This window comes from Callorhinus ursinus, unplaced genomic scaffold, assembly GCF_003265705.2.
Source record: "Callorhinus ursinus isolate GAN/ISIS: 27379988/994484 unplaced genomic scaffold, GSC_fseal_2.0 scaffold2, whole genome shotgun sequence".
In the NCBI taxonomy this organism is placed as follows: Eukaryota; Metazoa; Chordata; class Mammalia; order Carnivora; family Otariidae; genus Callorhinus; species Callorhinus ursinus.
In genome coordinates, this window is record NW_027397064.1 from 99,011,050 (window position 1) to 99,026,383 (window position 15,334).

General features: G+C 56.8%; 1 protein-coding gene and 1 long non-coding RNA gene across 2 annotated transcripts; one reads left to right on the forward strand and one right to left on the reverse strand.

The window, feature by feature from the left end:
* Positions 1-11: 11 nt before the first annotated feature.
* Positions 12-5,527, reverse strand: EN1 (engrailed homeobox 1). Its single transcript, XM_025855060.2, has 2 exons — positions 4,232-5,527; positions 12-1,119 (listed from the first exon to the last, which is right to left on the reverse strand). Exons 1-2 carry the CDS (start codon positions 5,088-5,090, stop codon positions 803-805), a joined length of 1,176 nt encoding a protein of 391 aa, XP_025710845.1. The 5' UTR covers positions 5,091-5,527; the 3' UTR covers positions 12-802.
* LOC141374882 (uncharacterized) lies at positions 4,688-14,925 on the forward strand. The gene is made up of 3 exons (XR_012382054.1): positions 4,688-4,814; positions 14,450-14,497; positions 14,571-14,925. It is a non-coding gene; the product is annotated as an uncharacterized lncRNA (long non-coding RNA).
* Positions 14,926-15,334: the final 409 nt, after the last annotated feature.

Consider the following 15,334-nt stretch of genomic DNA (forward strand, 5'->3'; position numbering starts at 1 on the left):
CTCGTGAGCACAGTGTACACTTTATTTCAGACTACAGGTTTCTGAACATAATAAAATCTTTGGCTTGTAGCGGCGGTTCAGTCTCGCAGTCTGTGGGGTCGTATTTCTCAACAAGTCTCCGGAAAACGAAAGGGGAGCAGGACAGACAGACCGACAGAAGGGGCTGGGGAGGCGGGGAAGAGGCGAAGGGCAGACACGCGAGGAAACACACTCTCACGCACACAAAGAAAAGTCCCAGAGAAACGAGGGCCAGCGATGCGGGGCGGGAGGCACCGGAGAAGCAACAACATTCAAAAGAAAAAAGGCAACGAAAACGAAACTGGGCCGGGGGCAGCGAGGCCGAGGTGGGGGATAAAATAATTATAATAATTATAATAATTATAACAATAATAATAAAGGAGATTAATAAAAAGTCCAGCAAATAGAGATCGCTACACATATTTCTTTTCCTTACCTGAAATTAAATATATACAAGGTCGTAAGCGGTTTGGCTAGATAGAGCTTTAAGGAGTTCGCAGTTTCGCCCCTTATACTGTGAATAGAGAACAGATCTTATTTTTCGATAGCACCTGTCCGAGTCTTTCTCCCTTTTTAAAAAATGTTTCGTTCAAACGTGACTCTCCATTCTGAGAATCTCTCTCTCTCTCTCTTCCCTGTTGCTCCCTCCCTCCTGTGCGCGGATTCTTTCTCCCCCGGCGTGGGGCCGGCCGGGCGGCGGCGGCGGCGGCGGCGGCGGCAGCGGCGATGCCAGGAGGGGGCGCGGGCGCGGCGGCCGGACCGCGCGGCCCCAGCCGGCGGGCGGCTACTCGCTCTCGTCTTTGTCCTGGACCGTGGTGGTGGAGTGGTTGTACAGTCCCTGCGCCATGAGGTGCAGCGCCAGGCCGTTCTTGATGCCCGTGGCTTTCTTGATCTTGGCGCGCTTGTTCTGGAACCAGATCTTGATCTGGGACTCGTTGAGGCTGAGCTCCTGGGCCAGGGTCTGCCGCCGCTGCTCCGTGATGTAGCGGTTCGCCTGGAACTCCGCCTTGAGTCTCTGCAGCTGCTCGGCGGTGAACGCCGTCCGCGGCCGCTTGTCCTCCTTCTCGTTCTTCTTCTTCTTCAGCTTCCTGGTGCGCGGACCTGCAGCGGCGGAGAGGGCCGGGTGGGGGTGGGGACGGAGGGCAGAGGGGAGGGGGGAGAGGGCAGAGGAAGCCGTGAGAATTGCAGAGCCGAGCGGGGATCGCGCCCCGCGCTTCCGGGGCGATAGCCGAGGCCCTGCTGCGCCCCTGGCTCCCTCCCGCCGGCTAGCCCCGAGATCAATCGCCTGGCTGTTGGGGTCGCCAACTTCCCTTCTGGGGGGCCAGAAGGGCCGCGGAGGAAAACCGGCCGAGCTTGTCCGTGCATCCCACACCCCAGTTCGCGGAACCAGAGAGCAGCGTGCCACGCTTAAATCCCATAATCCAAGATGGAGAGACATTTGGAAGCCCCATCCGGTGGATCCCAGAGTTGGAGGTCAGGGGCCTGCTGTCTTCACAACCCTGAAATAAAAAGAGGCTCAAGCCTGGGCCAGTGAAGACACCGGGCAGGACTGCCCTGAGGGAATGGCCAGCCTGCAAACTAATCCTCCCTTCCTCCTCAAGAAGCGCACCTACGCCCAGCACTTAAGATGATAAGACCGGGTCTGCTTGTAGCTATTGACCCCAGAAAACAGGGGGATAGGGAGGGGACTGTGAGGGGCTTGCCTAGATCCAAAGTCTTTGGTGTATGTTCTCTGGGCTCTTCCTTTCTCTCTGGCCCTAAAGGAAGCCCTTTTTAGGGTCCCAGGGAGACACTGACCACCCCCTTCTCTGAAGGCGGAACAAGGCTTTCACCCAGTTGCACACCTTACCCACATGACCCTGGCCCCCAGGGTTCTCTGCTTTGCCCCTTGGATGGTGCCAGTAAGAAAGAGAGGACCCTCCCCATTTCTCCACCTAGCTGTACAGGCAAGGTCTCCCTTCTCTCTCTTTCGAACACGTACGCGGCAGTTTCAGGATTGAAAAGTCCTGTATAACAAAAACAGGCCAGATCTGCTTCCCCTGCCCATCGATGACATTTGCAAGGAGACTCCATCGGTTCTCCCCCCATTCATGAGCAAAATACGGGCACAGGGAAAGAGACAGAGGGACAAGGCGGACAGAAATCTGTGCTTTGCCCCTAAGACAGATATGGGAAGACGTCCCAGCAAACCTCGCCAAGAAGGTGAAGATTCTCCCAAAACCTAGTGTGGGAAGAGAGCTGCTGTGGAGCCCAGCCCTGGAGAGAGCAGGGGGGAAAGAAGAGGCAGCCTTTAAAGCCTGCCCCTCTGTTCCTCAGCCTCAGACCCAAGTCTTCCGGCATTTACTTGGTGGGCCCTGTCGTGGTTATAGGAGCTTCCTGAGCCAAGTTAAGTCCCTGTCCGGCCTTTTAATATCAGAAACTGTCTGGAAAGAAGGGTCTTCACCAGCATCTCCAAACCTAGCAACAGAGGGGCAAGCTGGGCTGCTTGGCTCCGCGGGCAGGCCAGCGCCTGGGGTCACCAGCTGTCCTATGACCAAAGACTCCAGGCCTGGCTGGCTGCAGCGACTCAGGTCTGGGCTGAGGTTCGTCTCCCTGAACTGCCCATGCAGGAGGAGCCCGTCTCCTGCCTCCCCAGGCACGGAAGAGGGAAAGCGGCCAAGAACAAAGGCAAGGCCCACTCCTGAGCGCCGTGCGGAGAGGACTGAGAGGTGGGGTGGGGAGGAAGGACGGCCTTGGTTTAGATTAGTAATTATCTGAGCGGGAAGAGATGGCCCAGGAAATGTGCACATCTCCGGAAAGGCCCCGCTGTGCGTTGTGCGTCCGGGATGTTGTGAGAGTGTTGTGTATGTGTGTGCAGAGGCACGGACACTTGTAATAAAATCGTAGCCTCCTGGCCAGCCTGAGCCGCCCAACCTGACAGCTCAATCACTCTATCCATCAGGCGAGTCAATCAAAGCAGCTTTTCGGAGGTTCAGGGAGCCCGACGTGTCAATAACGGGGCTCGAGATGGCGGGGGCTGATAGCGCGCATCGATCCGCGCCCGGCCGGCAACCGTGGGGAGGCTAGACACCAGCCGGAGTAGAGCGGCGCATGGCTACGCTGTGTCCGGCCTCCTACCGGCCTCGGGTGCCCGGAACACCAATTGTAGGCCAGAACCCCTGCCGTCCTCCTCGCCGCGCCCACGGGCCTCTCTGGCGCTGCCGCCCGGGGAGGCGGGCAGGCCCCAGCCTCCTCTCCTGGGGCCTAGGACTGTCCCAGCGCAGGTCTCTCGGCCTCGGGGTTTCCAAGCGCGAGGAACACGCGAGAAAAGGGCCGAAGGAAGTCGAGAAAAACAACCTACAGCTGGCAGAAATCTGCTAACTGGCAGATACAGGGAAGAAAGGAGTGAAAGAAGGAAGGGGCAGGGCCGGAGGATGTGAGCGCCACGCCACGGAGAAGCTGCGGAGGCGGCTGCCAATGCCCCGTGCCCCCGCGATCTGGCCCGTGCCTGACCGGTCTCCTCTCCACTCCCACTGTCTGTGAGCTCTAGAGAACCAGGAGCCAGGGCTCTATCGGCACCGACCGTTTTGGCAACCATCTTTCCCTGGATTCTACCCACCCGGGTCAGACTGCCTAGCTTACCCGGCCTGGGGAAGAGGCACAGCTATCAAAGCCTTTTCCCTCTTTCTGTGTGTCCTCCAATCTCTCTCTCTGTAAATGAACTCGCCTCAGAAAATGTCGAGATGGTGTTTGTGTTTGTAAGAACACAAGGTGACGATTATTTCTCTGATCAGAGCCTGGCTCCATTTCGGCCTCCGTAGGACCTGGCTGGAGGGATTTCAGACCCAGACCACTAGGCCCACCTCCCCGCCCGCTCTAAACACCCCTCTCCCTGAAAGAAAAATCAATGGCTGATTGTGTTTTTTCCAGGAATAATAAAGGTAAAATACAAAGAAGGCCCGAGGGGCTCGGAGTTCAACACCGAAGGAAAGAAGGATCAAGACTTGAGCTTCCCGAGCCAGGAGCTGTAGCCTCTCCAGTGGTGGCCACAGAGGCCAGGAGCGCAGAACGGGGGGCACACCCGGCTGTGACTGGGACGGGGGTGAGGAGGAAGCAGGCGTGAGAGAAGAGAGCACCCAAGGCCGGGTCTGCTCTCCCCAGCACAGCGGCGGCTGAGTTCTGGGGGCGTCCGCGGGCCCGAAAGACATGGCGCAGCCCGGGGTAGGGTACTCACCAGAGGACGGGCGATCCGAGTAGCGCGTGCAGTACACCCAGGCGGGCCATACGAGGGGCTGCTGCGAGTCAGTTTTGACCACGGGCCCGCCGTTGGCTGAGCCCATAAGCAGGATGGCGGGGTTGCCATGCTCCGGGTACTTGGCACCCTGCGCACTAGGGCTCCCCACGCCGCCTCCACTGCCGCCGCCGCTGTCCGAAGGCTTGGCCGCCGCGGCCGCCGCGGCCGCCGCCGCCACGGCCGCCGCGGCCGCCGCCGCCGCCGGGTTCCCGGCTTTAGACGCACCCGCACCGCCGCCGGCGGCTGGCGAAGAGCCGTCGGGTGGGCCACAGTTCACGTCCGGGGCGCATAGGAGCGAGGCGGCGCCCGGCGCCCGCGTGCCCAGCGGGTGGACAGGGTCTCTACCTGTGCCGGTCTGGCCTCTGTCACGCTCGACCCGGCCTCCTCCTGCGCCTCCTCCGGCCGCCGCCGCCACCAGGAGCTGCGGCGGCGGCTGCTCCTTTTTGCAGCCGAAGTCCGGCCTCAGGATGTTGTCGATGAAAAAGTTGGTGGTGCGGTGCAGCTGGGCCGCGGGCTGCGGCTGGTGAGCAGGCGCCGCGAGATGCTGCGGCGGCGGCGGCGGGGGCGGGGGGTGCGGGGGGAGGTGAGGGTGGTGGGCCAGGGGCGGCAGGCAGGGCGCCGCGGGCGGCGAGGGGGGCGCGGGCTGCGGGGACACGGGCACGCTGTCTCCATCGCTGCCGCTGCTGCCGCTGGCGCCGGGGCTCAGGCTCAGGCTCAGGCTGCCCGGGGCCGCCGCCACCGCCGCCGCGCCGAGGCCCGAGTCGCGCTGACTTTTAGGTTCCGGCTGCTGTTCTTCCATGCTCGGCCGCCCCGCCGCCCCGGCCGCCGCGCCGGCCCCCGCCCCCCCCGCCTCGCTCCCCACCCCACTTTGCCAGCGGCCCGTGGGGGTGCGCGGAGGAAGGAGGCCGGCGAAGCCCCAGCGAAGGCACGGGGCGGGTGCAGGAAAAAAAGCCCAGGCGTCTGGCCTGGATCGCTCGCTCTTATCGAGCAGATAGATCTCGCTGTCTCTCTCTCTAATTTGTAGACATCCAGATATGGAGACACTTGGCTATTTCTTTTTTTTCTTTCTGCAACCAGATTCAATGATTTGTTTTAAATGGGGAGTAAGCCACGGCCAAAAAGAAAGAAAACAAAAAGAAAAAGAAAAGAAAAAAGAAAAAAGCTCCAAGAAATTTTTTTTCTTAAAGGGAAAAAAATAGTCTTTAAAGTCTAGCCATCTTCCTAGGCAGTAGTGAGGGGTTTGACTTCCCCGAGTGTCACGCTCAGCTGTGCCCAGAGCGCGAGGCTGGCAGCGCCTTTAATCGCCTTTGCTTTTTTTGCAGGGAGAGCGCGTCTCCGCCAGCGCCGGGGCTGCCTTTTTTTTTTTTTTTTTTTTTTTTTTTTCAAATCTCTGACAGCTCGGATCTTTGCACAAACTCTCTCGCTTAAAAAAAAATCACCCAGGCACACTTTTTGCCTTCAAACCGGAAGCACGTGAGTCAGGCCGCACGTGTGCGGGGCCAATGGCGAGCCAGGACTCGCGCTGACACCCGGGCCTCGGCCCAATGGGCGCGCGCGGGACTTTGCGGATAAATAATCCGGGGGTGGCGGCCGCTGGCGGAGAGGGGGCGCCGCGGCTAGGGCCCCGCGCGTCCGGCCCGCCCTCCCCCACCCGCGCCGAGCCCCTCCCCCTCTTTCAAGCCGGACCGAGAAAGGGGCAAAGGAGACCAGGGAGGGGTGGATTTCGGGGTGTAGGCAAATAGAGAAGCAACTCCATAAACAACTTGTTGGAGAAATGCAGGATTATAGGTGCGTGCGCGCCGGGCACAGGGTCAGGAAGCAGGGGGCCTCGGCTCTTTTACATCCCTATGCCTAAGAAACTCAGGCTTTTATTTTCTCTCTTCTTCTTGCTATGAACGGTGAAATGTTGTCTGTGTGTGTGTGTGTGTGTGTGTGTGTGTGTGTGTGTGTAGGGAGGGGGTGAGACGAAGAGGGTCAGAGATGTGAAAAAGACCAAGCGTTGGTTACTTTCAGAGAAGCAGTTTATTTTTTCATAAATAGCAAACTCCGGAAGCCAGCTGCGCCTAGCTAGCGTCTGTCTGTAGGTTTTGCAGTGCATGCAGGCCAGCTGCATTGCGTGTCCTTTCCAGAGTATCCATACTCCTGTCCTCTACCCTGTCCGGACCTTCGACAACCCCCGGGAGCTGTCCTGGCGCCATGAAGCCAAGCCCAGAGGGCGCGAGAGAGCCCGAGCGCGGGTCTCGCCAGGCGCGCCTGTTCTTTCCCTGGCCGCTGGAGTCGAAGCCATCCCGGCATCGTGGAGTTGTCTTGGGCGGGCCCCCGGCCTAAGCAAGTCTGAGTGCCGATGTGCGTGAGGCACGGCTTTTGGGTTCGGGGCAACCTCCGGTTAGATTTTCCTGCAAAGTGAAATCAAACAAATGAAAGTACTGCACCCTAAGGGTTAGTCCTAGCCAGCTGACGATGTGGACGAGTTTACCCCGGTTGCCCAGATCTCTCTGGAATTGCTCCCGACTCCCTGGAGGCCTCTGGCTCTACCCTCGCATTTTCTTCCCAAGCTTTGGGGGAGCGCGGAGGCTCATGCCAATTCCATGCTCGCGGAGACCCGTCTCCATTCCGCAGGGCTCTTTTTCGCTGTTTCCTGGTCGAGGCACCCTAAAAGTTTTCCCGTCGCCAAGGATGGGGTGAGGGGAGGGGAGGCGCTGGACACCAGCAGGGTTTGTCTGCCTGGCTGTTTTGGAGGGCCAGGCTCAGACTGGCTTGAAGCCTGCGGTGCGGGAGAGTGGCTTGGAAGGCTTGGGCAGCTTAGGCCTTCTTAGGGATGTTAATAGCTTGGAGCTCCAGAGAACCTGTTCTCCCTGACCGCCATCCTCAACTGGGACAGTGGAGAAAGGGTCTCTGGGGATATTGTCTTATAGGACAATACAGAATAATCCCCCGTGCCCCGAAAAGTCACAGAGGGTTAGGAGGAAAATAAAACGAAAACCGCAAAAGGCCGAACCAGCGCAGGAGCCGAAGTTTCTCCGAGGGGCTGGTGGAGAGCGAGAGTTCGGATCGCCGGCTGCATCTTCGGGTCAGCCGAGGGTCTTCCCATACCTGGGGCTCTCACAGATCCCGGTTAGACCTGCCCGGCGGCCTGGGGGCTGCCCGAACCATTTCCGGGAGCGCTGCGCTAAGCAGGCCCGCCGTGATCTCAACCCTCCCAAGCTGCCCCTCTAACCCCACCTTGGAGTCTACCGGGTCCTCTTCAGTTCTACACCCAAGGGCTCCCCGAAATCTCCCGGTGGCCCCACCTTTTCTCCCCGAAATGGGGGTGGGATTTTATTTATATTTAAGTTCGCAAAATTGAAATCTTTATCCCGCAAGCGAGCGTGGGTACTTAATTAAATTCTAATTAGGACACTATCAATATCCTATTTAGCCGCGTAGCTTTTGTGCGCCGCCGTCCCTTTCAGCGCCGTAAATAGGGTCTCGACGCCTTATCTCGCCTGCAGGAGACGCCTCGAGAAGGGCTGCGGAAGATAATTTATAGGTTTTAATTACTCTTCATTCCGCCTGATCAGCTTGGCGTTCATCACAGGCCTGTGAATAAAACCCTGGTCAAAAGCTCTGTCACATCGCGCTGGCAAGACGCTTAATCAAAGTGAGCGGCCCCGCGCGCCGCGCGGCCCGGCTCTTCCACGTAATTTCCAGCCAGCTGATAAAGCCAGCTGAATAATGCGGCGGCCCTTTGGAGACACCATTTACAGAAATGACTTTATTGACGGCTTAACGTCGGTAATTCATTTTACCTTTCATGTAGTGGAGCCCGGATTTGTTACAGTAATGGGATGATAAATGCACCCGCGGCCCACGAGCTCCGGCTGGATTAGGCGGCGCTCCGGCGCGCTGCCTGGTCCCCCCCACCTCCCCCAGGCCAGGCCTGCGCCCCGGATGCTCTGCACCCAGCACCGTCAGCTCTCCACGACCCCCACCCAGGCCCACGCCCTCTTCACCGTCCTGAAAATGAACATACTATGCTAGCGGGTTGGTGTCCTAGCAAGCCTGGCAGTGAGGTGTGTGTGTGCTGAGAGTGAGCAAATGTTGAACGAGATGGGTGTGTGAGGGGTTGCAGAGGACTCGGAGTGGGCTCAGGACTGGGCGTGTGGGTGAGAAAGTACCAGCAGGGTGAGTTGTGAGTATGTGGGTAAAGGGGTTGCGTGTGGATGGAGCCATGGGTGTGCACGTCTGAATACATTTGTGTGGCTGTGCGTTTGGGGTACTCTTTTCTGCCTTTGAGAATTAAGGAATTTCTTCCAACTTGATAGCTATCCAGGTGGGGATGGCCAGGAGGAAGACTGATAGGAAGCAGGTGGGGAAATCTACAAGGAAGAGAATGGAGTCCCTTTCTGCAAACGCCCTCTGCTTCTGGGCTGAAGGTATGGAAGTTTGGAGGCACCCAGTGCCCCTTTCCATTGCCTTGAAGTTCTGAGTTGTGCAGTTTCCCCAGGGCAAGAGGCTCCACAGAAGGCCCCTGACCTAGCCACATCTGTGTAATAGATCGGCCCCAAGCTCCGTTTCCATATCCAGCCCACATGCAAGTGGAGAATAAGGAAAAAGATGTTTTGTTTTAAATGCCGAAGGGGGGAACCCCTATGGTTTATTTCCCCACTCCAGGGAAGGAGGGGACCCAAAGAGGCTTTCACTGGTGGTGGTTTGGGGGGTGGGGGAAGCAGGATGGAGAGACCCTAACCCTACTGCCTCTCTCCCAGTCCCGGACTACTTCCTCCATTTTCTGCATTCTCTGTGGCTAACAGGAACTTCTACGGAGCGAAAAGCACCTGGCCAAACAGACAGGAAGTATGTTTGTGTGTTTGGGGGGTGCTAGAGAAGTCCGAGGGTCATATAGCAGGAAGACTGATGAGTGCTTTTCAAGGTGAAGGCTGAGAAATTATACCTTTGTTTCTCCTCTTCCCATTCTTGCAAAAACCACTTATCAATTTGCAGAGTGGCCCATGGCTGTAGGGGCCAAACCCTGTGTTTTTGTCTATTTGCTTGTGAATGTGAGAACCACAAAGAGAGTCTATAAAAACCCTGATTGTGTGTCTGTGTATTTGTGTGCATGGCAGGAGGCTCGTGTATGTACACTTCAGAGTATACACCCAATTCTGCCCTACCAGCCAGTTGGGCCTGGAGAAGTGTGTTTGTGTGGGCTTGTGTGCATGCTGTTCCAAAAAAAAAGAGATCTCCCGCCAGCCTGCATCTCTGCAGAATTTTGGATCTCGTTTAGGCAGAGACAAATGTCATGGTCCTGCCTCTTTCCCCCTCTCTTTTGAGGATGGGTGTGAGGAGAATTGTGAAGGAAACCCTTGCAGCCTGGCCAGGCGTGTGCACGATGGGCCGAGAGTGCGAGCGTGTTGCATGCACACAGTGGTAATCGCATTTCGAGTGTAGATCAGATGGCGGTGGGGCCTCGTGGCGCGGGACATGAATGAGTTGTCGCAACACAATAGCGTGCAGCCTTCCTACGGGGACTGGGTGACCAGCGGTTTTGTTGGGAGTGAATGCGAGGAGATTTCTGCTACAAGTGCCGCGGTATTATTATGAGCCAGAAGGTCAGACTATACATTGCAGGTCCCCAAAGCCTATAGACCTTGGGAAATGTGGGGCCTCGAGCCACGTCATTGTACCTGACAGTCCTTTCAATAGACTAATTCAATTAGCGCTCTTGGTTTTGGTCTTCATTTGGAGGCGATAATAATGTGGGGGCTGGGTGGGTGCAAGGGGGATTCCTTGGGTATTGGTTAGGGATCCTGAGCAATTCTGCCCGAAGCTTGGAGTGGGACTGGGGGAGGCGGGGGAAGGGCAAAAACTGAGATGGGTTGGGGGGGTGCGTGGGACGCAAACCATGGAAAATAAAATGTTCCGTTGACTCTCGAAATTGGGGCGGCAGCTTTGTAGATGACCCAGAAGACTGGGGGGGGGGTGGATCAGGGGGAATTTCTTTTTTTTTCCGGTGTGCATGAAATACACCAGTAAATGTCCAGGTTCCTAGAAATTTGAAAGAAAGAAGAAAGAAAGAAAGAAAAAGGAAGAGAAAAAGAATGAAGGGAGGAAGGAAAGAAAGAAAGGTACGTGCTGTTGGAGGTTGTCCCCTTTGGGGATTTCAATATTTGGATTTATGTCCCCACCATTCTGCCTTCCCACAGGGTTTTCTCCCTTTTATCCGAGGGAGCAGTTCACAGCACGGACATTTTTTGTTCTAGAAACGGTTTGATTTTTTGTTTGGGGATTTTTTTCCCCCCTCTCAAGCTGAGAAAATTGAGCCCTTTCTTCACATGACCGTGGGAAATGGGGGAAACATCTCAGTGATTTCGTAAACTGTACCTGGTAGTCAGGATTCGGAAAGGGCTCCCCGGGCCCTGGTTTCCTTATTGAGCCCTGCGGACTGCCTGCGGGGCCAGCGCCGGGCGTCCTGGACGCCAACTCGCAAACACCCGACTGGTTGCGGCTGGCGGGTTGATGAGCCAGGTTAGGGCTGCGCAGGGGTGTTGGAGAGAGAGATGCAGGACCCCTAGGCTCCGACTACGGGGGAGAGACTTCCCCTTCTCCTCTGTATCCCCAAACCACTCTGGAGCTGTACCACACAGCTAGCCAGGCCCCTAGAGCCGAAGATTTTAGAGCTCACGGCTCCCAAAAGCAAGGCAACCACACACACTCTCACCATATTTTTTTCTTCACTTTAATCAGACATCCTGCTTTTCTCCTTACACCCAATTCCACCCAAATGCCAAAACTGAAACGCTAATGGTTTTTCTTCCCCCACAAAAATAATAAAACCCAGAGTAAATTCAGCGTCTACGCTAGAATTTTCTTCTCTCCTTTACTTTGCTTTTCGTCCTCTCACCCCTCCCCCTCCCTAGGAGGTTCCCTTAAGCCCAGGCACCCTCAGGCCGAGGGGGCCCCTAGCCCACCCCAGTCCCCACCTGTCCAAGTGGCGGCTCCCACCTCGATCCTGCTCGGCGCGGGTCGGAGTCCACACCGACTGGCCCTGTGCCCGCCAGTGGGTACCAGTGTGGGAGCGAGTGAGGAGGGGCCAGTGCGGTTTCTGGGTTCTGCTGCCCCCTCGGCTCAGTCTATGCTCCCCGGGAGGTCCGGACCCAACTTCAAAGTTGGGGACAAAAAACAACAACAACAACAACAAAAACTCGAGAAAAGAAGAAAACCCACAGCATCCAAGTCCTTTGCATAGGAATACCCCTGCAGCTCGGAAAACCGCGTTCTTTCTGCTTGCCCCAGAGTAAACTGTTCTCCTTCTCCTTCCCTTGACTCCCATAGGGGTCAGAGGTGTCCCTGGGATCTTCTCCCACTGACCCGGGAAAAGGAAGCAGAAGTCTGCGCACCCAGCTCTCGCGGCTCTGGCTTCTGGCCCGCGCCTTCCCGTCTCCCTCCCCGCGGACCCCGGAGCGCGAGCCAGGCCGCGCCCCCCTTTCGTCCTTGGGGACGCAGCCTCCCGACCCTCGTCCCGGAGAGGATGCAGGATGTGCTCCGGGCTCCAGCCGAGGTCGGCGCAGCGGGAGGCTGGCGGGGAGGTGAGGGAGGGGAAAAGTTTAGTCCGGAAAGGGAGTGGGTGGGGAAGGGAAGTCTCAAGAGCCCCGAGTGGAGAGGGAAAGGGGCAAGACCTTGTGCCCCCCCCCCCGCACCTCCTTCTTTCCTAGACTGGATCGCGTGCGGGTGAGGTGGGAGGGGAGGAGTCACTGCAATGCCGAGGCCTTCCAGGACCACCTTCCCTGTCTGCTTGCTCCTGCAGAAACAGGGGAGAGGGACGAGTGTGCGCCGCGCGCGTGCGTGTTTGTACGTGACTCTATGTGTATGCGAGGCTCCAGGTGAGTGCGTGTGCCTGTGTGTCCGGGTGTGCATGGAAGGATTGTGTGCATTTTCTGTGTCCCGTTAATCCTCATGTGCTTGCGCTATGTTCGTGTGTGCAAGTGTTGTGTGTGCATGGGCTCTGCACCGGTGTACGTGCCTGTGGGTGTCCATGCGTATAGAGTCTCCGTGTGTGCGTTTTTGTGCGAGCTGGGAATGAGAGAGCAACTCCCTTTACAGAAGGTTTGGAAGTGCCACGTGTTAAGTCGCAAGGACCTGAGGGGTCTGACCCCCAACCAACTGCTCGCCTCCCATCCCCACCCTACACCCTTCCTCCCCACCCTAAACCCTGCCCCCCTTCCCCGCAGCTCCCCTGTATTGGAACTATGCAAAGGCAGAGGAGGCATACGTTGTTTAAACGTAGATTAAAACAGCTACTGGTTTTCTCTTCCCCCTCCAAGACCCACCTCTGCAGCTTGGAAGCCCTAAACCCTGACTGGGGAGAGGTGGGCACCACGTGGCAAAGTCAAGATCAAAGGGACCTCAGGGAGCGCCTAGACCCAAAACCCACTCCACAGATGCTGCAAGTGAACCCAGAGAAGGGAACAGGCTAGGTCAGAGTCCCCCAGAGGCCACCACTTGTCCCAGAGCTCGCCAATCCTAATTCCAAGCCATGGGAGTTTGAGTTTTGTCCCGTGGTCTAAATCCCAGATGAGAGCACAGCGATGAGATGAGGGATAGTGGTCTCCTTTCCCTGGCTGCCAACCTGTTCCATTCACCTCTGGGTTCACTCTCTCCCCAATATGTGTGTGTGGTGGTGGTGGGGGGGGTGATGGGGACCCAAGGCGGGATCTCTTGGGGTTGGGAATGCAGTGGGTCGCAAGGGGAAAACACAGTCCCTCCTTTGGTAGGATCTCACTCCAGGCCCTTAGGGTCTCCCCGCCAAGGGTTTAGCAGCTTCCTCTTCGCCCCCACTTACCTTCAGAACTTTCCAGGCTTGAATGGTACTGTTAGGGATGGGGGGTCGGCTGGCCTCACTTCCTGCGGGGGAGGGGGGGAATGGGGCGTGGCGGTAGAAAACCGATCCCAAAGCCATTCCGTGCACGTCCTTCCCCTCCCGCGCCTAGGATGCCCGTCCCCAAAATTGTTATGCAAAGGAGTCAAGTATGTGATCTTCTGGTGATCAAAGCGGCAAAGCCAAATATTAGAGGAGAAGAATGGACGAGCAGATTAAGAAACCCATCTCGCAGACAATTATCGTCGCAATTGAAAAAGCGCCCTCTTCCCCTTTATTCTCCCCCCACCCTCCAAATATAAAAGAAAAAATTAGGTGAAGGATACGAGTTGGGGATGGTGGCTGAGAAAGGCGGCAGCTGAGTGTGCATGAATGACCGGGTGCATGCACGAGTTTGTTTAGGGAAGATAACGCCCCCTAGGGGTGACCCTAGTGGGTCCCCGTGTTTTCTCTGGCCAAGCGGGCAGAGCCCTGCCCTCCGCACCCAATGCTCATTCACTCCTTAGGACGTGAGGCCTCTCTGAGCCGCAAGGCTAGAATAGGGTTTCTAGGGATTTTCTTTTCAAACCACTCAGCACCCAGCCTGAGTTCCCCTCGCTACACTCCTTGCTGTCCCCTTTCTCGGGGGAGGGACCCTAGGCCAGCGGTTAGGGCTAGGAGCAGGGTCGAAGAGGCGCTGGCGAATTCCCGGCCGGTTTTCCTGTGAGGAACGCACCACCTGTCGGTGATTTTGGAGAACTGCACTTGTACGGTGCTCAAGGGAGAGGTTTGTGATTGAAGTCCCTGGGTCGGACGGGGAGAAATTTAGCCTCTTTCCTGTCAGCCAACGCCAGACCGAGGAAAGACAACGGGATTCCGGGAAGGGATCTTTCTTGGGATCTCCTCGCCTCATAAGAGTCAAAGCTAGAGAGAAAAAACCCCACGAGGAGCTCTTTGCTCTGTGATTCGGAAAGCAGAAAATGCCTGAGACACAGTGGAATGGGTGCTGCTTTGAGACTCAGGGACTGGGTTCCCTCGCCCCCTCTGTCTGCCATGTGACCTTGAGCAGGCCCCTGGTTCTCTCTGAGCCTGTTTTTTTCTTCTAATCTGAGGGAATTAGATTAGATTGATCCCCTCTCTACTCTGACCTTGAATCTAGCATTGAATCTCAGCCCTAAATGTAGATACCTGTGTCTTATCTTCTTTCTATTTCTAGCTTTAAATAGATCCTGGACCTTTATATGCAATTTATAGCCTTATCTCTTATACGTATTTAATGTATAGCTGCTTTGATTATATCACTGTTTTCTCCGTTGTCCAAGGATTTCATTGGATGGGGGTGAGGATGTTTCTCGGCCGGAATTATCTTGGTAAGTGCCCATTTATTAAAATCTTTTTAAAAAAAAGAATCAACAAAACAAGAAAACTTTGTTCACTTTGCAGTGTGAACACGCTGGGGAGGACCCATGAGGAGGATCCGTGAGGAGGACCGGTGTCATGGGGCCAGTGAGAACATAATGGATGCTAATGTGGAAGGCTTAGGCGAGAAGACCAAGGCCCCAGATTTGGGTCAGTGTTAAAGAGAGGACCAAAGAAGAACCGAGGCCAGAAACAAAGCTGAGGCCACGCACACTCTGAGTCCACCTCCACCCCCGGGAGTGGACTGGCCCCTAATCAGAGGCTCCCTCACGGACAGTGTCCCGAGAGCCGAAAAGGGAAGCATTAAGACCAATGTCGGATAGCTCAAACCTCAAACCACTTCCCCTTGAACTCTCCATGAAATTAATAAAGCGCGGAAACCGGAGGGGGGCAGGTGGCAGTCTTTTGCTCGAGTTACCGGGAGATCGCGCATAACTTCCGCTTGGAGTTCATGTTTGCGCAGCTGGAGGAAAGCGCGGGTTCCGTGCCCTCGGTCCTTTCCGCAAGGCCTGGCCCCCAAGCGTGGGGCAGCCGGGCCAAGTTAGGTGGGTTGGGCAGCCCCAACCGGTCCGCGGCTGTCGGAGCAGCAGCCGGGCCGGCTAACCTTGTCTTCGGCTACCGAAGCAGCTCCGCAGCTGGGCGGAGGCCCCGCATCCCTTCCCCTGCGAATAAGAAACTCCCCTGGCGACAATCAGAGGAGCTGCCACTTTGAACCCTGGACCCTTTGCTCTCCGAATGGAGAGGACGTTTCCGGTCTTTCCGTCTGTGAGTCCAGGAATCGTTCTGGG

Coding starts and splice junctions, on each gene's coding strand:
- EN1 (XM_025855060.2), bottom strand. CDS start 5,090: ATGGAAGAACAGCAGCCGGAACCTAAAAGTCAGCGCGACTCGGGCCTC. Junction 1,120..4,231: donor CTCGGATCGCCCGTCCTCTG/GTGAGTACCCTA, acceptor CCGCCGCTGCAG/GTCCGCGCACCAGGAAGCTG.